Source organism: Abramis brama (assembly GCF_963993115.1).
Source record: "Abramis brama genome assembly, chromosome: 5".
Classification (NCBI taxonomy): domain Eukaryota; kingdom Metazoa; phylum Chordata; class Actinopteri; order Cypriniformes; family Leuciscidae; genus Abramis; species Abramis brama.
The window spans coordinates 21,126,317-21,148,201 of NC_139967.1; the positions used below are offsets into that span (position 1 = coordinate 21,126,317).

The 21,885-nt window shown below is 36.5% G+C and overlaps 2 protein-coding genes across 7 annotated transcripts in view; one reads left to right on the top strand and one right to left on the bottom strand.

Annotated features, from left to right (window-relative positions):
- Positions 1-774: 774 nt before the first annotated feature.
- Positions 775-5,008, top strand: ptges (prostaglandin E synthase). The gene is made up of 3 exons (XM_084115087.1): positions 775-1,015; positions 1,258-1,340; positions 3,858-5,008. The coding sequence occupies exons 1-3, from the start codon at positions 908-910 to the stop codon at positions 4,105-4,107; spliced, it is 441 nt and encodes a 146-aa protein (XP_083971213.1). The 5' UTR covers positions 775-907; the 3' UTR covers positions 4,108-5,008.
- Positions 5,009-10,162: 5,154 nt separating this feature from the next.
- garnl3 (GTPase activating Rap/RanGAP domain like 3) overlaps positions 10,163-21,885 on the bottom strand; it is a 66,500-nt gene continuing 54,777 nt past the window's right edge. For 4 of the 6 annotated variants that reach the window (XM_084113222.1, XM_084113221.1, XM_084113225.1 and 1 more), the window contains exons 19-31: positions 21,378-21,404; positions 21,077-21,181; positions 20,259-20,375; positions 19,419-19,594; positions 19,129-19,287; positions 18,768-18,834; positions 18,585-18,692; positions 18,320-18,438; positions 17,827-17,962; positions 17,479-17,538; positions 13,638-13,856; positions 12,994-13,111; positions 10,163-12,389 (exon numbers count right to left, since the gene is read on the bottom strand). In XM_084113222.1, the coding sequence (XP_083969348.1) occupies positions 12,239-12,389; positions 12,994-13,111; positions 13,638-13,856; positions 17,479-17,538; positions 17,827-17,962; positions 18,320-18,438; positions 18,585-18,692; positions 18,768-18,834; positions 19,129-19,287; positions 19,419-19,594; positions 20,259-20,375; positions 21,077-21,181; positions 21,378-21,404 (1,562 nt within the window). In that variant the 3' untranslated portion in view covers positions 10,163-12,238. The remainder of the gene's footprint in view (positions 12,390-12,993; positions 13,112-13,637; positions 13,857-17,478; positions 17,539-17,826; positions 17,963-18,319; positions 18,439-18,584; positions 18,693-18,767; positions 18,835-19,128; positions 19,288-19,418; positions 19,595-20,258; positions 20,376-21,076; positions 21,182-21,377; positions 21,405-21,885) is intronic. The other 2 variants (XM_084113226.1, XM_084113224.1) reach the window with 1 other exon arrangement.

Sequence of the window (21,885 nt, forward strand, 5' to 3'; positions counted from 1 at the left end):
CAGTTAGCATCCATTGTTTAAACGACGCAGATTCAGATCGCTTCATAAATGTAAATTCGTCTGTCCATCTATTTTTCAAACGATTTATTAAATATGAATGACTGGAAAATTACCGCTCCACTTCACATTGTCCAATGAAATTTGAACTTGTTGTGCCAGATGACGATTGGTCGTTTTATACATGACAAACAGGCTTCAATGAATTATGTAATATTTTCAAATATGTGATGATGTGTGGATTTTAAATTGAATCGACACACTACCTTTTATTATTGAAAAATAAATAAATAATACGTTTAAAAATTATTTGGTTTATTCCTTCCTGCCGTCGAGCCATATACTCACTGAAATAACTATATTTGGCTCGAGAGCATCGGTTCCCGAGCAGACTGTGGTTACGTCTGCCGTCCACACACACACTACTCCGGAGTTTTAGACCCTCGTCCGAAGCAAGACACACGCAACTTGACGCTAGTGAACCATAGAAACGCGTTATGGCAACGACACCTCAGATTGACAGAAACGTAAAAATAAACGTGAATTTAGGCTACTTTAGGTTTGTACACATTGCCATGTTAATTATAATATCAAATGCATTTTGTTTTATTGATCACAATATTATCATTGATATTTGTTTGACAAGGGCACTTTTGACAAGGCACCCCCTTCCTCACCCCTCCTCCCTCCTCACCCTATCCTCATACTCATACGGGACATGCGTGTCATCACACGGGCAAGGAAGTCTGCACGTCAGTGAAAGTTTCTTGCCAGGTATAGTGAGTGACTGGGGAATAGGCTGGACCAACGGCACTGGGCTGGACAGAACGGTCTGGGGTTCGCATATAAAAACTTCTCCAAACAGACTACGTCTCCATCATATCACACACACACAGTCTTGAAGTCAAAAATGCTCGGGAGCGATGTACTGTTGTGCTTCATCTTCTACAGCACGCTCTTAATCTTAAAGATGTACATCATTGCCATCATTACGGGCCAAGTGAGACTTCGGAAAAAGGTACGTTGTGGAACTTTTTATCCAAAATACTTTTCATTACTGCAAACACACCGCTAGCGACGAGACAGAATCACTGCAAGACAGTCGAGTTCTAAAATAAAGTGTTTCTGTTTCGAATAGAAAGAGTGGGCATATTTCAACTCTCTGGATTAATTTATAAAATAAACGAAGGTAGTTGGTCAGTGCTTTCATAGAATGGGTTGACGTCCTAGGCAGATGTAAAACCTACGTGTTTTTAACAGGCGTTTGCTAATCCCGAGGACGCAGTGAGACACGGGGGTGTGCAGCTCTGCCGCATCGATCCATATGTGGAACGCTGTAGGAGGTAGGAGTACAATTCTACACATCTAAATTCAACATCTCTGTGATTTTATGTTTAATGCTACTAATTAGAGTGTTCAGTCCCCATGGCTAATTGACAAAAAACCTGGACAATGTTAACAAATGCATTTTTTGGCATGTTGTTTCATGTTAGGCTAATGCATGCCACTATTTATCTCTAACTGTAACATATAGCTACTAATAAAACAAGATTTAAAGATTAAATGTTATACATAACTTTTTTTTATTTTTTTTTATTTCTACATCGTACAAATATCAAGACAGTATTGTTAAAATTCCCTTGTGCAAGTAAAAGTTTGAGTCACCTTAATTTACATTAAAAATGGTATTCCCATATGTTCCTGTGTGAAACATAATATACTATTATATAATATAATTTGTTTCACACAGGAACATATTGGGAACATAATTTTTGAATGTAAATTAAGGTGACTCAAACCTTTACTTACACAAGAGAATAGTAATGGTGTAAACAACAGTCTGTTGTGAATAGTAAACAACAGACTGTAATGGTGTTTCACAGTTATCAACATCACAAATCTAGTGGATCTTTTAATGCTGCTGTGATGGTGTTTCTAATACAACAGCTGGCAAGTTTGGCAAATTTGACATTCTTTCTTCTGACTGCTGTAATCAATCTCTGGCTATTTTTTTCCCCTTTTTTGGAAAGTCATGGAAATGCTATCATAGATTTTTTCTTTTGCTATTGGAGCAAATGGGAATACAAAAATTATATTTGCTGTTGTCTCCCGTTCACCACTAAGTAAGTCTACCCAACTATGACAACTTCCGCTTCTGAAAACTCTGGAAATGTGAAAAGGGTCCATTGGATATGTATTGCTTCAGTCTTGTTCCCACTTGGCCCATTTAGTTGGAAAAACTGTGCAGGGTGTCTGGTAGATTAGTTATTTTCTGTAGCACTGTCAAAGTCTTCAGAAAAAGAGGACTGGTATGGCTCTGTGTGAAAGTTCACTGGCCCTCTATATAGGAAGCATCATGCTTAATTCATAATGGACTGCATGTAGCTAAGATATCTTTATTTTGCCCATTTGTGTAATAATTATTAGTCAGTCGCCATGCCTGTTTGTTCGAATATGTTTCCACAGTATCAATAGCCTACATGTATGTGTATGTGAGAGCATGTGAACAAGAGAGATTTTATTTTGAGACTACACACTCTAAAACAGTCATAGACTTGGCTGCCTGTTAGGAAACATTCAGCATACTTTAAGCTGCAGGGTTCTTAGAGTTTGGCGTTCCCTAACTTATCATCAGGAAACTCGCCTGTTCTGCCCATTACAGACCACTCCAACCTACATCTGCACAATCGGAAAATGATAAAGATGTTATTTCAGTAGACTGCTCTGAAATCACTGGAAAGTCTTGTTTTCTGTAAGTGGTTCTCTGTAAGATTTTCATATGTGATCTTACATTGCCAGATTGGTAAAATGTGATACGGTAGGAGTTGTCAGCAAGTCCTGACAAGACCATTATTTGGCCTTAATTGCAATGCATTCACAAAGGTATTCACTACAACTCAGGTTTGAATATTTCAGCTGTTTTATAATCTCTTTGAACCTGGTGCGTACAATCAGATTTAGTATTAGGATAAAAGCTAGAACATTTTTTAAGGAAGGATGTGGAAAATGGCGAATAATAAATAAGTGAAAGTTATTTCCTCTTTTAAAATTAAATACCAGCAGAAAACGGTTATAATGAAAAGTCCTTGTTGGGGCAAAGAAATAAGCAAGAAACTGTGTAATGCAGGATTTCACAACGATGACTGTCTGCTGCGTAACAAATAACGAGAAAATAATGGGAAATGTGACCATCATGTGTTCATGGCGGTATGAATGTCAACATATGATTAATTCCTTTAAAGCGGGTACAGGAAGCACTTCCGATTGCTGTGATCCGTTCATGCGATGACGCACTGGTGAGTGATTCGTAGTGAAAGTACATTTATATTGCGAGATGATTGTGTGATGTTGGCAAGGTTTACTGTCCTGGCATGCTGCCACTAGACAGAGCCAGACAGTTTACAGTCCTGATCAACGCCAGATGTTGAGCGTACATTCGTCAGCTCCTTAGAAAAGCAGCTTTCCATATGTATTTCGACAGTCTGGAATGTTAAAAATGCCTCAAAGGGCTATTCATTCAAATACAGAGTTTAGAGAATAACATTACCGAGAAGTAGTTGAAAGAGAGGCTTAAATGACAATGTGGGAATGCATGAGAGATGTGGTCAACACTTGAAAAGATCTTACTCACGATGAGCTATGATTAAACAAGCATGGTCATGTTGCTGTACATCATTCATAGATGGCAACAAAACTCTTGGTTTTCTATTGCTAAAGTCATGTCTTATTCATGTTTTCAACAGCTTTCAGCAGTTCTCCTTATACCTCCTCTACACCAATACATGCTGTTTGCATTACAATTTTCAAAGGTTTTCCTACATTCATTTTACACTGTTTGTGGTTTTTTTTTTTTTTTTCAGAGCACACTGCAATGATATGGAGAACATTTTCCCCTTTTTATTTATCGGAGCCATCTACTCCATGACAGGACCCTCGTATGCAGTAGCACGACTTCATTTTCTGGTCTTCTTCCTGGGTCGAGTTGTTCACAGCATAGCATACCTGTTGGCACTTAAAGCACCGACGCGTTCATTTGCCTATGTCATCGCTCAGGTGCCCTGCGTTTCCATGGCAATACAGATACTCACGGACGTAGCCTCATTCGCATAACCCTGTCAAATATGGAATCCTGTGATTGGTTAAGACTTCAAGTTACAACTGTGATGCGGAATGCTGCTTTGATGGACTTACAGCATCTCAACATCTCACATTTCACTTTAGAATCAGACTTGATTGATGACTGACAATTAATAGCTCTGCTTTTAAAACACAACATTCATTGCTGTCATTTTAGTACTGGTTTGTATTGATGCCATGTGTATTGTTGCATTACCATTCAAATGAAGGTTGTTTAATGTTATTTTCTCCCCCCACGATCAGGTTTGCATATTCTCATCATATTTATATTATTTGAACCAACCAAGGACAATAACGATAAAGAATAACAGAGTCTAATATAGTTATTTTTATAGTTATGTTCTTGGTGTTAATAGGCCCTTACTCACCTTGAATAGATCTCCAGTCTATAGCGCAGCCATTATTTACAAGACTTTCCGTGACAAACACCATCTTTTCACTTTCATACTGCAAAGTTTACACAAGCAATAACTGCTGAGGTCAGTTCAGAGTCCATGTGACTGTTCCACAATAACTTTCCAAACTTGAAAAAATTCCTCTGATATTGAACCATAAGCCCTGCAGAGCCCAGACCTTTCAAAATTATTGTAGCGTTAAACAAATGCTGTTGTTCTTCCTCTTTTCCCACTGGGCTTTGGGTTTTACTGCATTTCGAACACAGCCGGGGGCTTTGCCTGTCCTCAAGAATGCTTGCATACAGCATGCAAAGCCAGTGTTTTGGTTGAACAAGCTTTTATTATACATGTATATATATAGTATATATATATTTTTAAGGTGTAACTTATTTTAATTTGTTTATAGTATTGTATCGTTTTTGTAGTGATGTTTCAAAAGAGAAAATCATAGTTTTTATAATAAAGGAATAATGAAAGATTTTGTGTGTGCATGGGTAAGTGTGATACTTTGTTGACTCAGATAAAAAATGAGGGACAGTGGACTGCCTACACGCTAAAAACAAGAGCTGAGAGAGAAAGAGAAAAAAGAGAAAAAAATCAGAGGAGATGGATAGCTGCCAAATATGCAATTATAACATAGCAGACCCCATTGTTACTTAGTACAAAAAGTGAAGGAAAAAGTCTGATAGGAAAAGATAGATGAATTCTAAAAACTTTGTGAGAAAGGAATGATATTGTTTGACATAGAATAAACCAGATCTCCAGCACTATTATTACAGATATCACAAATGACACAATCTTAATTGGTTTGATGAAAACACACACTGCCACCAATGGCGGAAGTGAATGAAGATAAATATGTGAAAGGGCAGCAGAAGTTATCTTGCTAAAGAGCATGGAAGGAAGCGTGTGTGTTTGAGTTTAAAAGAACCTATGTAGTCATGAAACATGCCCTGGCTTGTCAGTGAAAACGTCTATACGTACGTGTGTGCTCAGAGCTTAAAACTAGAGATGTTCATAAGAAAGCCTTCAACAAAAGGAAAAGCCGACAAGCAAAAATACTGTGATAAACAATGTTATACTCTGTCATAAAAAATGAATGTGCAAAAATAAAAACAGCTTGTCACTGGGACAGTACCCTTAAAGCAATAACTGTACCTTATCTACAACTAAAAGGTGCATTATTAGTACCATAGAGTGGTAATATGTAGCCTATTGTAGCCTATGTACCTTTTAGGGGTAAATAAGGTATAAAGTTGTCCCTTTAAAGTCAGCATGAAACAGAAGTTGCGATTGTCTTTTCTCCCCTATTGTGACGTATATCCAAGTAAAAAGAAAAAGAAAAATGTAGGACTTATTTTTGTCCATTGGGAATTTAATGGATTGTTGGATCGTTGTGGTTTGCTATTGCTGATATGCTAAAATGAATATTATCCTACTGCTCTTAAAACATACACTACTAGGTTTAAGAGATAGTTTAGATATAAAGGATCTCAAGCTAGATTTAGTGTGATCCATGTCAACCTTTCTCGTTCACTGTGACAACTAAATGCCACTCCCACACCATGTGGAATGTGGAATTTTAATGTCAAATTTTGTAATAGTTGTGTTGTTTTATTTTTGGTAATATTGATTATTTTCTCATTCAGTTTTTTTGAGGAGACACGTACCTCCCTTGCCTCCTCAGAGGAAATGCTCCTGACCGTAGATCTGGTCAGAATGGTTTGATACCCAAATCTTTTCTGGCCGTTAGCATCACACTGGTTCCCTTGACAAAAAACCCAATGGGATTTTCCCACAGGCTTTTGGATTATCGCTAAAAACAAGCTCTGTGATCAACAAGTTTATGATACTTACACGTTTTGTCCATCAAGGTAATTATCACAGATGAACACAACTTTTATGAATTTTGAAGCCTAAAAGCAGTCGCCAGAAGTAAAAATCTAAAGGTATTAGGCTATAAACGAACTACACCACGGTCCCACGAATTCAATGTCACCATCACTAAGCTTCCGACAACTTTTTCAGTTTTTAGGCTATTTAAAAACATTTACCCAGAAAGTTTGAGTTAGAATAATTTATAAGAGCACAATTATAAGCATAACTTATAATTAATATTTATTATAAAAATAAGAGTTTACCTAGTTTGGTGTGATGGCGTTTAATCTCCCCGACAGCCTCTGTAGTCCCATTTAGCCACTGTTAGCTATACATTTAACTAACAGCTTCAAAAAATCACGAGTGGGGTAATACTGATGTATTTTATGTCGGAGAATAAAACGTGAAAGTGTCTTGAGCTTATGTTCACCACAGATTTTATTTCAGTCATTTAACCAAAATCCCATTCGATGGAACCTGATGTGCTAAAATGCTAAGCTCGCTTCCACTTTTTGGCCTACAAAGTGATGTCATACCTGCACCACTCTATTCTAACTATAAGCCAAAGAAGGTTGAGTCTGTGCGGAACTTCTGTTTAGAAATATTAGTTATTCACGTCATAAATGCTTATTTGCTAAGTTAAAGCTACAATATATTATTTTTTTCGCCACTATGGGTTGCTAACCTCTTATAATAACAAAGGCGTAGATTGATGACGCAGTGAATAAGCGGAATCGTGGAACTTGTCGTCATGCCGATGGATCTAATAATGTTTATGGGAAACAATGTTTATGGATGAGTGAATACATTCATGTTTTTGAACATGACTGTGGAATGAAGCAGGGCGCAATTGCTAATGAGAGACAGACATCAGCGCCACACACGACGAGTCCCGCGGATATAAAGGAATGAGGACATTTCATTCTACCGAACTACCCGCAAGTGCTTAATTAACGTTACTACTCAAACTGGACAGTTCATTTGACGAATTTAACTTGGGAGGTAACGCAGCGCTGTTTCACTTGGTCTACTCTACACTATCATACTAAACTGCATTTGAGTGTGTTTAAAGTTATAATGTTATTCTATGTGTTAGTTTGTTGGCTGTATGAGACTAGCAGTAAGCTAGATCAACATTTAATAACATACTGATCATATTCTAACATTTCATCATGTTGAGCTACAGTATATAACATTGATTCGTTTTATGTAAATTTATGTAAGTCCAACGGTCTCCATTGACTTTGCATTGCGAGAGGCTGCCTCCTTGTCATTTCTTGCTTCTAACAAAAGACAGAATAATGCCTAAAAGCTGCTATGTGACAAGGTGTACAGCAAACAAGCTAAGAAACCCAGAAATAAGTTTTCATAAGCTGTCGACCCCAAAAAACGAGCGTTTGAGGACATAAACGTGGATACAGCTTGGAACGAATGGGTAAATTGTGGGATCCTGGCACTCAGTATGCACTAAAAATACACCACGTGTGCAGTAAGTTAAACATTTGGTCACTGGTGAGTCAAATATCCAAATGTCAGTTTTATATATTATATTTCTGTAAGATAAACTATCCTGTGTTGCCGATTACTGTCTCCTCCAGCGGGCGTACGTTAGTTCTCTGAGTAATGAGACACGTGACGCTCTGTCTCAACTGCCTGTATCCACTTTTATGTCCTAAACCTAAACACTCGTTTTTTTGGGTCGAGAGCTAATACAAACTTATTTCTGGGTTTTTTAGCTTGTTTTCTGTACACCTTGTCACACAGCAGCTTTTAGGCATTTTTCTGTCTTTTGTTAGAAGCAAGAAATGACGGAGGCAGCCTCTCGCAATGCAAAGTCAATGGAGACGGTTGAATTGTTTTCCCCCCGGGTGTGGGCGTGGCCTAAATACGCTCTGTCTCGATTGCTGAGTCCCAATTCGCCTACTTATACTACGACCTAAAAGTATGTACTTTTTTTGAGAGGAAAAAGTACATACTTTTGAGTGTGTAGCAAAAGAGTATGCACGTTCTGGGACATACTTCGATGACGTCATGCAACGTGAACTTGAACGTGGTTGCCTAGTTACGCACACCGCGACTGTTAACAAAACATTTTACATTTCATTCATTCATATCCAATATAATTTTATATTTACATTTTATAATTTCATAATTTTATAATTTTAATTTTATAATTTACTATTCCCATCTTTTTATCTTTTTTTCCTCATCGTTTTTTCCACAATACATTTACAATGTGTTCTACCAAATTGAGGAGTGCAGGGCGTCGTCGTAGATTAACCAAACGCAGGTCGTTTGTGAGGCGGCTGGTTCTGACGTTCATGTGCAATCGTGTGCAATGTGTGTAACGGAAGCTACTTATTTTCTGAGTTAAAATATTTAAAGTTTATAGTATAACTATTGTTTAACAAATTTAAACTTAATTTCATCATTATGTATAATACTCAAAAATACCCCGATGAAAATTAACCATGCTTTTACTATAGTAAAAGTGTAGTAACCATGTGTCTTTTAGTTGGACTGATAAAGTTAACATTTGTACAGCCACAGTATTACAACAAATAAGTCAGTGTGGTTAAATATAGCTTTAATTAGGGTTAAACATTTGAATTCTTACACTTAAAAACTGAGGGCGCATCTCCGCTGCTGCGTCTGACTGTCATGTTTACACCATCACCACAAAGCTCCTCCCTCCCGCATGCAATGGGTTGTGGGCAATATTAGCCGTTAGAGTGTGCATTGATCTGCACTTCGAATTCTAACCGGAAATAGTAGACCATCCGGGTATCTTGGGAATACTCATTTCAACATACTACGATTTGGGACGTACTAATTCTAGTTTCGCATACTATTTAGGACGGATAGTATGCGAATTGGGACTCAGCAGATGGCAGTACAAGCTGAAGCCAGAGATATTATGCGGATATTACGTCATTGACAGGCGGCAAGTTACAAGGGATGGGCACTTTTTAAAATTGTGAATTTTAATTGTGAATTGTGAAATTCTCTGAATTTACAAATTCTTGGAAAAAATTAGGATAATGTAAGTACACAATTGAAAGAAATATAAAACAGTGTGCAAGTGTTTTTTGGATATTCTTACATATTGTACCTTTAATTAATTACAATAATGCACAGCATACTAATAATTTCACACGAAATTCTCCTCATATTCATTTATTATTTTGGCATATTTTCCAACAAACCTTGGTGAATTAAAAACTCGTAGAAGATTTGGTTGTAGGTAGCATTGCGTTATGTGACCCATGTGGGCTGTTGATCGCTGACCAGTTTGATTCAACAATACTACCACCTATAGGTCAGTGTAAAACATAACTTTTTGGAACCCTTTTCAAATCGGAGTTGTGAAAAAACATTGCTAAAGCAGGGATGACACTTTAATGTTGACAGCATTTTTAGAGATCAAATAATGGTGATAATATCTGTAATTTCTTTCCTCTGCAAAATGCAATCACTTTTTTAAATTACTAAATTACATAAACTAGGTTCCTAAATTGGGATTGAAATTGCTGACCCTAACTCTCTGCAGCCTTGACAACCTATTGAGCTGCCTACCTAGATAGCATTATCATATTAGTGGCATGTGTATCTTTGTTTTAGTGAAAAAGAAAAGAGTTCAATATTGGAAAACCACACAACAAAAATGTTAAGATACATGTTAGTCAATATATGATCTAAATGTTGTCTCTAGTTGTTGTCTGCTGTTTACGCTTGTTAAAACACAAACTGCATGGTCAAATTTCATAAATATTTATTTAATTTCAATGAACAATATTAACTACAGCAGTGGGCTACAGCACTTTTTCAAATAAATGCTATAATAATAATAATATTTTTGAGGCCACATCTGAAACACAAACATTTACAAGTATACTTGGCATTAAAAACAATGGCAATACAATATTTTAAGACACTTGGTGTTTTTTATATTCATTTTTGTTTATTTTCCGATATCACAGAGTTTCTGCAACAGTCTAAACAGTTAATATTGATATAGATACAAAACCACTGCGAAAAGAGTTAGGAGAGTGAACAGAGGGAGGAGGAAAGACAACAGTATGCCAAAGGAAAAAAAAAACAAAACAGAAAAATATATTCCATCAGTCTCTTGCTCACTCTATTCCCCTCAAAGAACAACTAAAAGCTAATACATAATATGTAAAACTCAACATTTACAAAAATATTTCAGAGTTTTCCCTTTTTAGTTCAGAATGCTTCTAATGTTGAGTGGTTCACATTCAGATGAAGAAAGGTTGAGGTGTGTATGGGATGTGAGGTGTAAGGGGGAGGGGCATGCATTCAGCTAAGCAGTTTAACACTTACTCCTCTTGTGCTGTTCCTGAGGCTCTTGTGTTCTGGTGTCACTTTGTTGACATTCTTAAACATATCTGAGTTTGAACTGTAAACAGCAGAATCACTATTCTCTTATTACACATTACACAGCAATAATCATTTTTCTTGATTGTTGTATTGTTCTCCAGTCAAAATATCTAAACGTCCTTAATATATATATATATATATATATATATAACTTTTGCTGAGTAACCCAGAGTCTTTGCTTTAATCTAAGTGATCCTGGCTTGAATTCCAGGCGGTTTCTTTCAATTTGTACCAAATTCGTGAGAAAAATAAAGATAATACATCCTAATTCTAAACCATTAATACATCAAATCCCTTATATTTTTGTAGTGGGATTGAAGGGAGGCATGCAGGTGATCCAGAGCCCTTTTCTGTGTACCTGTAAATGCGGATGCTATTGTTAGCATAGTAAACAGCTGCAAATTTACCAGCTGTGACCAAACTGTGTTCTTTAATGATTTTTGTTGGCTTCTGCCTCATGACATGTAATTCATGGTCAGTCTGATAGAGGGCGCTAGTGGTTGACGTGTGCAGTAGAAAATGGCACTTGTGGGAGACTCCTGCCGTTTCTGCCAAGGGTTTGCATGTCAGGGTTTAAAAGCATGGTAAGGGTGAAGGCAGGTTAGACCATAACATTGATATACACAAGAAGTGAGTTTTATTTCTCCATAATACAACAGAACGAGAAAGGTATATATATATATATATATATGTATGTATATATATATGTTCATGTGCATCTGGTCCGAGATGCATATAGTTTTTTTACAACTTTGAAATAATCACACAATGTACAAATCACAAACATAGAAAACATTTAAAAACACAAAATAAGGAGTTAAAAAATATGTGTCATTGTTTTTAGGAGCGTCAATCTTACAATCAGGTCTTCCGAGTGAAAAGTAGTATTATTTTGTCTTGACCTTAGATTTTGGCTCAAACCTTTCACGCCAAAATTGTTTAAAAGTTCTATTTCTGTTCATATGGCTTCAGGTTTGCTACAAAGCTACATATTTGTCCCAAAGCTGATGGAGAATGTGTCTCATCAATCATAGACACTAAATCAAACTGACTAACTCAGATTATTGGGGGGTTTGTAACATTTTTGGTCAGTTTTTCTTTAAGCAGAATTCTGAAATGATCGCAGATTATCACATTTTTGTTGTATTTCTAGTATCTTTCTTTTAGAGTAAACACAGGATCATACACACACACACACACACACACACACGCACGCACACACATCCACTAGGAGTGAATTTTGACATCACCATACTGTAAACTCCTTTTAGTTTAAAGCTCTGGGGATTCATTTGCACACACAAATGAGTGGGCAGACTAAGAAAAAAACAAAATTCAATGTAACATGATAAAAAAGAATGATATAAAGTAAAAGGTAAGAGGATTTGTAAGGTGAGAGGTGCACTTTAATCCACAGACTGTGATTGTCATCACTTAAGGTCCAAAATATCCTCCTCAAAAGATGTGGATATGGTAAAAGGGCTGGCCGTGGGTGGGCTATCTTCTCGTGGCTCCACCTCAGAGCCAGATGAGCAAATCCTCTGGACGTCAGTTTCTCCCTCTACAGACTCCATTCCCACTCTGATTGGAGATATCTCAGAGTCAGTATACATCACTGGTATACTTGCATCTAACATGCAGAATAAAGCTTATAGCTGCATATAGCTAAAAAAAGTATAGCTCAATATTTTCAGCCTATGCAATATCTACTACTGTTCAAAAGGTTTGGATTAGTACGATTCTTAAAAAAAAAAAAAAAGTGTTAAAATAAATTAATTAACTTTTATTTAGCAAGGATGCATTAAATTGATTAAAAGTGACAGTAAAATATTTATGCTACAAAAGATTTCTATTTCAAATAAATTATGTTCTGTTGAACTTTCTATTTATCAAAGAATCCAGGAAAAAGTGCATCAGTTTCCACAAAAATATAAGGGAGCACAACTGTTTTTAATAAGAAATAATAAGAAATGTTCATTTTTGCCACATGAACATTACTTTGACACAGTCAAACTCTGACAACAGATAACTTGTAATATTTTCTGTAAAGGTGCTTTGAAATGATATGTATTGTGAAAAGTGCTATACAAACATTAAAAAATCTTACTGACCCCAAACTTACTGCATATGTCAGTAAATATTGCTATTAATTACACAATATTTACCAACATACACACACACTTACTGTTCAGTGGTGCTGATCTCCGCTGTTCTCCTCTGCTCTTCCCCCTTGTTCTTTTTGCTCATTCTTCTCTGTTTCACTGAGTTACCGTCTGCCTTACTGCTGGGTTCCTCAGTTAAACCTACAACAGGTACAGAGTTTATAGACAAACTCAGACTTCTTATGCTACTGTATTTTATGCAGAATTTTTAAGATGACATGAAATTATGCACCTGCAGGAGGTGCAATAGCACTTCCTATAGTCCACTTAGTCATTCTTGTGTGTGCGTGTGTGTGTGAAGTGTGGCAGCCTAGTGGATCTAGCAGCTTATCTAATGTGTGATCAGAATGTCTCGCTCCAACACTTCATAATGAAAAATGTCTATCTCATCTCAATTTGACTGCAGAACAGGCATTACAACAGATCAAGCATGCAAGTATCATTGCAGGGTTTTTTTTATCACATGCAATTAAAACGTTAATAAATGGTACTGAGCTGCACCACTTGGAGCTTTATTGTCCTACCCTAGAAACACATCCAAAGAGAGGCACTTATCCTGTGGCACTGGCAGATTTCATTCGGTACATTTCATGCCAGCCTCCCACAGCGCCACACATACGTAATGATAGCTTTCAATTCAAGTGCTCACAAATACAGAGACACTCACCCAGCAGTTCTTTCCGTGTGCGGCTGGCGATCTCTTTGATCTCCATGCGAGACAGCGAGAGTGAGGTTGTGCTTGCGATCATGGGAGCGGAGCCGATTACACTTGGGACAGGTGTCGTGAGCACTTTGTTGACCAACGGAGACTTGAGGGGCCTCTCTATGCTGCGTCCAACTAGGTTACTCAACGGAATCTTATAGATGTGTTTTGAGGGAGCTTCACCTTGAAGAAAGAAAGGGATGGTTGGAAAGGGGCAGAAAAGAAGAGAGGGAAGGCTAAAGAATGAGACTTTAGAATAAATGGTGTAACTACCACAGTGGTCGATCTAGGAGCAGAGCTGCTGTTAGGCACATTAATATCTACTCTGCACAGAATAAAACATAACATGTACACACATCGCCTTGTGTTTAAAGACACGCATGTATAGAAATACAGTCAGAGTCACTGCTGGTGCCACACTTTTGTAATTAAATTAAAGGAAAACAACTGTTTCATCTACCCACAGGTAAGCCTATTTTAAATCTGTATTAGAGGGGTAACTAAAAAACACAGTTTAATACAATTCAGACACAGCAGTCTATTAGTAAACACACACTACTTTTAAAATGTTTGGGGTCAGTAAGATAATTTTTTAGGTTTTTGAAATAAGTCCCTTATGCTCACCAAGGTTGCATTTATTTGATGAAAAATACAGTAAAAATAGTACTATTGTGAAATATTATTACAATTTAAGATAACTATTTAATGTATTTTAAAATGTAATTTATTCCTGTAATGGCAAAGCTGAATTTTCAGCAAAAGAAACTTTGCTCAAGAAACTTTTTTATTATGTTGAAAACAACTGCTTAATATTTGTATGGAAACCGCTTTTCAGGATTCTTTGATGAATAGAAAGTTTAAAAATATTTTTTATTTAAATAGAAGATTATACATTTCTTTACTCATCTTTTGATCAATTTAATGCATCCTTGCTGAATAAAAGTATTAATTTCTTAAAAAACAAAACAAAATCTTACTGGCTCGAAACTTTTGAATATATGTACACACACAACACCCATGTGTACTGCAACATCGCTACCGAACTATTCCATGTCTCTATTAGCGTCGCACTTTTATGTAGTCCCGCCTTTTTGTGTAATGTCATTGTTCCAAAATCTCACTCCCGCTATAAATTTAACATTAGCTATGTTCTGATTGGCTTAGACTATCACACTGCTTTTTCACATTCAGACAGACAAATTACTTGTATCAGGAAACTTATCACATCTTGTCTGGTTAGGAGTTCACAGTGATTCAAGTATTTTTTCCCCTCTCCAAAGTGTGGACTTCAGACTCATGACTTGGACGCGAGTCAGACTGTGTCTGTTTTTAGACGTCATAGCATTTACTTGTGACTCAACTCAGACTTGACTCTGGTTGAGCTATTTATTCACAGACTGACATTTTGGGGGTTTTTTTGGGTATTGAGCCTAATCTTATGTGTTTACATTTGTCTGCTGTCTCAAACATTCTGAGTTTACAGTTAGTAATACAGTTAGTTTAACCCGATAGACAAAATAAAGCCTACTGAGTCAGAACAGAAATGATATTTTTAAGAAGTTTCATTGTCAGAAAAATCTGATTGGCTACATTATTGATTTTTGTTTTAATGCTATCGATTAGCATGAAAACAAACAAAAGCACATTTACAATGATATAAGTAGAAGTCTATAAGGTAAATGTACAACACTTGATTCTCATCTTTATCCACTAGACTTGAGACTCAAGTTTAAGACTTGACTCTTGACTCAGTCTTGTAAAACAATGACATGACATCATGTAAACCGCTTAAAGACTTGTTGAGAAAATGAGTGTCTAATTTCTGTTCCTCAGAAACTAGGAAAGGCAGGTGTTTAAAAGGGAAACCACTTGATCAGTGCTGGCATATTAATGAATAATTCCATGTAAAATCACTTGGTTTTGGGAAACTTTTGGTAGAGTGAGAGCAGGAAATGATGGAATGGCACTAACTGCAAGGCCACTGCAACAAAATAGGGTTAATATATCAATATAAAGTGTGAACCTTCACCAGTGTCTCAATAAAAAAAGATTAAACAAACAACAACAAAAATATATAAATAAAGATAATACAAAAACAACACAATAATCTAAAGCACATGACATAAACCTTAAAAAAATGCTACTTTTGTCTGGGTAAGATGCTTCAATAAGAAAAATAAGAAATAATACATGCTGTTATGCATATGAAGTATGTTGGTGATACCAGTGCACGAGCATGATACCAGTGCACGAGCATTATTGCTATTTTGAATACTGTATTCACATTTTTTTTATTTTTTTAATCTTTTTAAACCTTTTTCAACTATGCTTTGGATATTTGTCACAGGCATGGTAATTTGGAGAAACTAATTCACACATATATTTAGTAGCAACAAACAATAATCTTGAAAACTGTAGTCATGTTAGATAAAAGAGCAATGATCTGGTTAGAGACATGACACTGTCCAACAGCATAATACAGATTTCCAGGCAGGGAAGAATGCTTCCCCTTTAAGTTCATTTAGAATAATTAGAGAGTCATAATCAAACACAGGAGTATTTCGTTATGAATCCATGCGTGAGTCTGGAATACACTGAAAGTATTCCACAGACATCTTTGCTCCATGGGACAGCACGATACATAATATATATGCATATATATAGCGTATATATGCACATACACTGTATATAGCACAAACATGTTGCATGAGCATGAAATCAGCATATTAAAATGACTTCTTAAGTTAATTCAGCTTTGCCATCATAGGAATAAACTCAATTAAATTATAATAATATTTGACAATATTACTGTTTTGACTATATTTTTGTTCACGTAAATGCAGCGTTGCTGAGCATAAGAATTTAAAAAAACATTAAAAAAAATTACCGACCCAAAATTTTATCGTATATCAAAAACAAAAACAAACAGGAAGAAATGGTAACGCTTTAGAGTTAAATTCACTAAAATTAGCTAATGCATTGGGTACAAAGCACTAACAATGAACATTAATCCAGAATAATGTTCATTTAAAAATATAGTATTGTTAATTCATGTTTGTTTATAATACATTATTGTTGATTTATACAACATGGCATTTTTTTTAAATGTTTAAATAGAAATGAACAGATTAATAAATGCATTTTTAGTTCATCATACCAAATGCATGAACTAGTGTTAACAAATTGAACCTTAATATGAATGTTACCAAAATATGTAGGTTATAACTATTAATGTGAACATGTTGAGATCAGTCTATTTCCCATGGTGCAAAAATGGCAGCCACAGACAATTGGCTGGATGTTTCAAAACACCAGGATGTGTATTTTGTCACAGCCCCTTGACGGCCCTCTTCAGGCCGCGCATGTAGACAGAAGTGCTAAGCTCTGGAGGGCCGTCCAGACTGTGTGTGTGTGTGCATGAAGAGGAGAGGGGCTCTGACAAAAGTATCCATGGTGACACTGCGATCTGTAACTCATGCTGCAGCAAATGTGTCCCATTTCCCTAAAGTCTCTATGTATCTGTCTCTTTCTGTCTATTGATTTCCTCTGCCATCTTTCTCTATCTCATTCACTTCAGTATTTCCCCCCAAAGACTCCTCATGCCACCATTTCTCTATATGTCTTTGTTATTCTTTCTGTGAAACTGCAAGAAAGAAGGGACACATTATGTCAGCTGCACATTTCACTCAACATGCATGCGTCTGCATGCGTTTGTTAATTGAATAATAGACAGGGTGAGTCTCCATGGTAACGTGCATTAGTGAGGCATCATGGGAAATGTAGGCAACAGAAGTGCCTGCAGTACCTTCAGAGTCTTTAGACATGTAGAGGGATAGCTTGGTGCCGTAGGGTATCCGAATACAATCTGGACCAGGGATGGAAAAGAGCAATATATCAACCCAACCCACGCACAGATTAAAATACAAAAGCACCGTAAGACAATTCAAAAAGACAGTTAGACGACTCGCATGCGCGTAACTCGCTACCCTATAATAGCAAAAACAAAAAGCAACATATCATACACTGAATTTGCCCAGTATCACACTCTCTCAAATCCTAAACACAAATACCTAAGTTCAATAGCATGGGAATTCAGTTTAAGAAAATTGCTAAGGTAAATTGTGTACATGTTCTGTCATGAGCAGAAGCGTACCATCTCCAAGCGGTGAAGGGAAGACGGGCATCTCATAGCCGGTGGGAGTCTGAGGGGAACTCTGGGAACTAGTGTCTCTGGAGCTACAGTTAGAGGCAGAGTTTATAGGTGCTGACGAGATGAAATAGATATCAGACTGCAGAAAAAAGAGAGGAAGAAATAACGAGATTAAACAGTGAGAGACGTGACTGACAGAGATTTTGGCATTATATAAAAGATAGGACATCCTGAAATCCTGAAAATATTAGTTTCCACAAAATATTGAGCAGAATAACTGTTCTCCACATTGATAATAATAAACTTGCCATCACAGGAATGAATTACATTTTAAAATATATTCAAACGGAAAACAGTTATTTTAAATAATATTATTATATAATATTAATAAATAAAATTCACTGTATTTTTGATCAAATAAATGCAGCCTTGGTGAGCATGAGTCATTTTTAAAAATTCTTACAAAAAATTAAAGCCTTATGGATTGAACACTTACTCTGGACGCAGTCAGTTGCAATTCTGGAACGACAGCTGTATATACTAGGTTGCCATTAACAACTAGCCGGATCTCTATGGAGTCGGTGGTGAATGCGAGGATATATGGGAACGCACACACTGTGACACAGGAAGTGACATAATAGGGCGATATATCAATTATTTTCTCTAAAGCAAATGCAAAAGGAGTGTTGAAATGAAGATAAAGTAGTAATAATAAAGAATATTTAAACACTCGCTGAAATGCATGTCCTAAAGGTACTGACCAATAGCATTGGGCATTTGGTTCCAGCTGAAATGGAAGTCTGAAGAGTTGGGCTGAATCATGGGTGTGGCTCCGTTAAACGGACACACCTTCTTATATACGCAAATATCTGTTAGAAGAGAAATATAGCATTAGAGGATCTGACTACACAGATACAATCACTGACATTTAAATTGACACTAACTGTTATAGCAAAGAAGAAGTCCAGACTCTCCATCTTCATACACATCTATGGCAGCAACAAAGTTCACCTGGAAAAAAGTAAAGTGTCCATGTCAATAATAGACACTACTGTTATCAATTAAAAACTGAAAGTAGTTCAACTTACTGTATAATACAGTGGTGTACAAAACTGATATAGGTAAGGATATTTGGATTGTGTTATATTGTATGCTCTATATGAATGTGAACATTTATTTTGTAACAGTATAAATCTTTACTGTCACTTTTGATTCATGCATTCTTGGCTGAATAAAACTATTAATTTCTTCTAAAATCTTACTGAACCCAAACTTTTGAATGATAATGTATGTTGATATTCTCACCCGGTTGGAGTCTACATGGTGTAGTCTGTAGGCATCTCCTGTGCTCTCATTGATCAGGTCAAACTGATGTCTGTAGGCCACACAGATCATGTGGTCATTCTCTCCTGTTGGACCGTCAACCAGAGCCATGACCACCGGGGAGTCACATAAGCAGATCTCCTAAGACAAGCGACATCAAACAACGGAAATGTTGAGAGCTTAAAAGTAGCAAAATGTCTGTGAGAATATTCCCTATGAGCTACAAATGACAGCAAAATCCAGTTAACTTATGATGAAAATCCGTGTCCTACCCGTATGTATTGGAACTCTTCCACAGGTGAGTCAGTAGCCCCTGTGACTGTAGCGATAGAGCTGAGGCAATCGAGGCGTGACTGTTTCCTGGTGATCAGAAGAAGCTTGTTTCTTATCGCCGCAACGACTCTAAGCTCTACCCCATGATGTGTGTTTATGGAGTAGAGATGGCAACCTGAGGAAACACAATTCGGTTCATTTCAAATGTATGCAATGTGTATTCCTGATTTTGACAACCTTGGAAATCATAGCTAATTATTAAAACTTCATGCCACAAAAACAGTGTCCAAGATATGGTAGCAGTGATGCTATTTGTTATGTCACTTTGTATTGCGCACACAGCCTTACAACTGAGCAAATATTGAACATATATATTTAAACATTATACTTGAATATTACTGTATTTAATAGTTCTCTGTTTCAGGTATGGTACCGAATGTCCATCAATTTACACTGCAATGACACTTGCAAACTCACGCTGTGCTGCAGATCGGTCGGAACTAAACTAAAATGCGGAAAACAGATGTTTTCTCATGCTGAGAGATAAGCAGATATGTGTGTGAGAAAATATCATATATGGTGTTAAAAAAAAATGACACAGTGGATGAGAACAGTTCCAATTCTCTGTTTTTATTTGAGCTCCACAAGATGAGGCATGTTACACCTAAAAACATTCTCTTGCCTTTTACTGTCACTGGGAGGAACTATTTAGTAAAGCGTTGCGTCGTGCCTAACAACGCACTTCAGCCATGATTTATTCACAATACAGCATGGCCTCTAGAGGATCAAGATCTTGTACCTTATTGCTTACATATACTATATAGACAAGTCTTTTGTACCTTTGGTTTTCTCAAGCTTGTTCTCCCGACTGTCATACTTGGTGCGGACAAGCTGCCGCTCCTCTATCCCTCGTTTGAGAGTACTCAGTCTGTAAACATACAGTCGAGCGTCTTTCCCTGCAAAAGAGTTTAAATTGGACATCAAGTAATTGAAATTAAACCAAATTTCAAGCACTCTTATACATTCCTGGTACAGTTATTCAAATGAGCTTGACTACTTCAGCTGTTTAGTGAATTCTACAAATGAAGCTTTCAGTACCATTAATATATGATAATAGCCTGGCAACAAATGAGAGACCCGTCTCATCAAACTGAATGACGTCTCAGCTAATGCAACATGTTTGGATTTCAAATGCCTGTCATAGTGAATGAAAGTTGCTTGGTGACGGAGTTGATAACGGATTCATTATTTTCCCTCTGCAGAAGATGTGCTTCCCAATAAGTGTGAGAGCTTGCTGTACACCGTCTTGAGCTAATGATCAGTACAGAAGATGATGGTTGAGACTAAATTACATGCATCTCTACTCTTGGTTCTTTTTATAATGAGCTATAAGTCTAGACAATGCGAACCAAAGGTAATGCCCTTATGTGTGTGTGTGTGTGTGTGTGTGTTTGAATACTACCGTATTTTGTGCTATTCCCAGCTGGATAAAGATGCTCATTAGAGCAAAGGACCAAGAGATTCCTTTACCACTTTGCTTTGGTCTCTTTTTTTCTTACACTCTTTTTTGGCAGATTGTTCCATGCCATTTTTTTACCCACATAAGAACTGTGCCATATTTATTGCTCGTATAAATATAAAAACAAACATATCTTACCCTTATCTGCTCTTGCAATGAGGAGGTCCTGAGGTTCAAGAACGTGCAATTGTTTGACTGTCAAGGTCTTGTCAAATACCTGCACCGGAGGCAGGGTTGGTGAATCTAGACCAGCATGCAAATAAAGATTAGTTTGTGGTTTGCATGGAAACTCAATCCCCCAAATGAGATTCTCTTGCTTTGATTAACAGACACATTTGTTAACTGTCACTGCAAAAATGTACTGGGAACATGTATAAATACTTTGTAATATTTATAAGCATTTATATCCACTGTAGTGTTGTGGGCATGCTATACATACCTGCATTGGAGAACAGTGGATCTGAGGCTAAAAGGGAAGACAGATTTGATCAGATTCAGCAAGTTAAATGAAAGTGCCATCTGCACCATACAAACACTACTGTTCAAAGTTTTGGGGTTAGTAAGATTTTTTTAAAAAGAAATGAATAATTTTATTCGACAATAACACATTAAATTGATCAAAACCTTTATAATGCTACAAAATATATTTCTATTTTAAATAAATGTTTTTCTTTTGAACTTTCATAAAAGTATCTTGAAAAAACTATCACAGTTTCAGTAAGCAGTACAACTCTTTTTAATATTGACAATAATAAATGTTTCTTGAGGACCAAATCAGCCTATTAGAATGAGTTCTGAAGGATCATGTGGCACAGAAGACTGGAGTAATCAACTTTTCCATTACAGAAATAAATTAACTTTGCTATTTTAACATTTTAAATTGTAATTTACTTTTAATATTACTGTTTTTACTGTATGTTTGATCAAATAAATGCAGCCTTACAAAA

Bases quoted from the DNA above. Each gene is read 5' to 3' on its own strand.
- ptges (XM_084115087.1), top strand. From the start codon at position 908: ATGCTCGGGAGCGATGTACTGTTGTGCTTCATCTTCTACAGCACGCTC. The intron at 1,016-1,257 runs GTACGTTGTGGA...TGTTTTTAACAG, and splicing joins AAGTGAGACTTCGGAAAAAG to GCGTTTGCTAATCCCGAGGA. The intron at 1,341-3,857 runs GTAGGAGTACAA...TTTTTTTTTCAG, and splicing joins TATGTGGAACGCTGTAGGAG to AGCACACTGCAATGATATGG.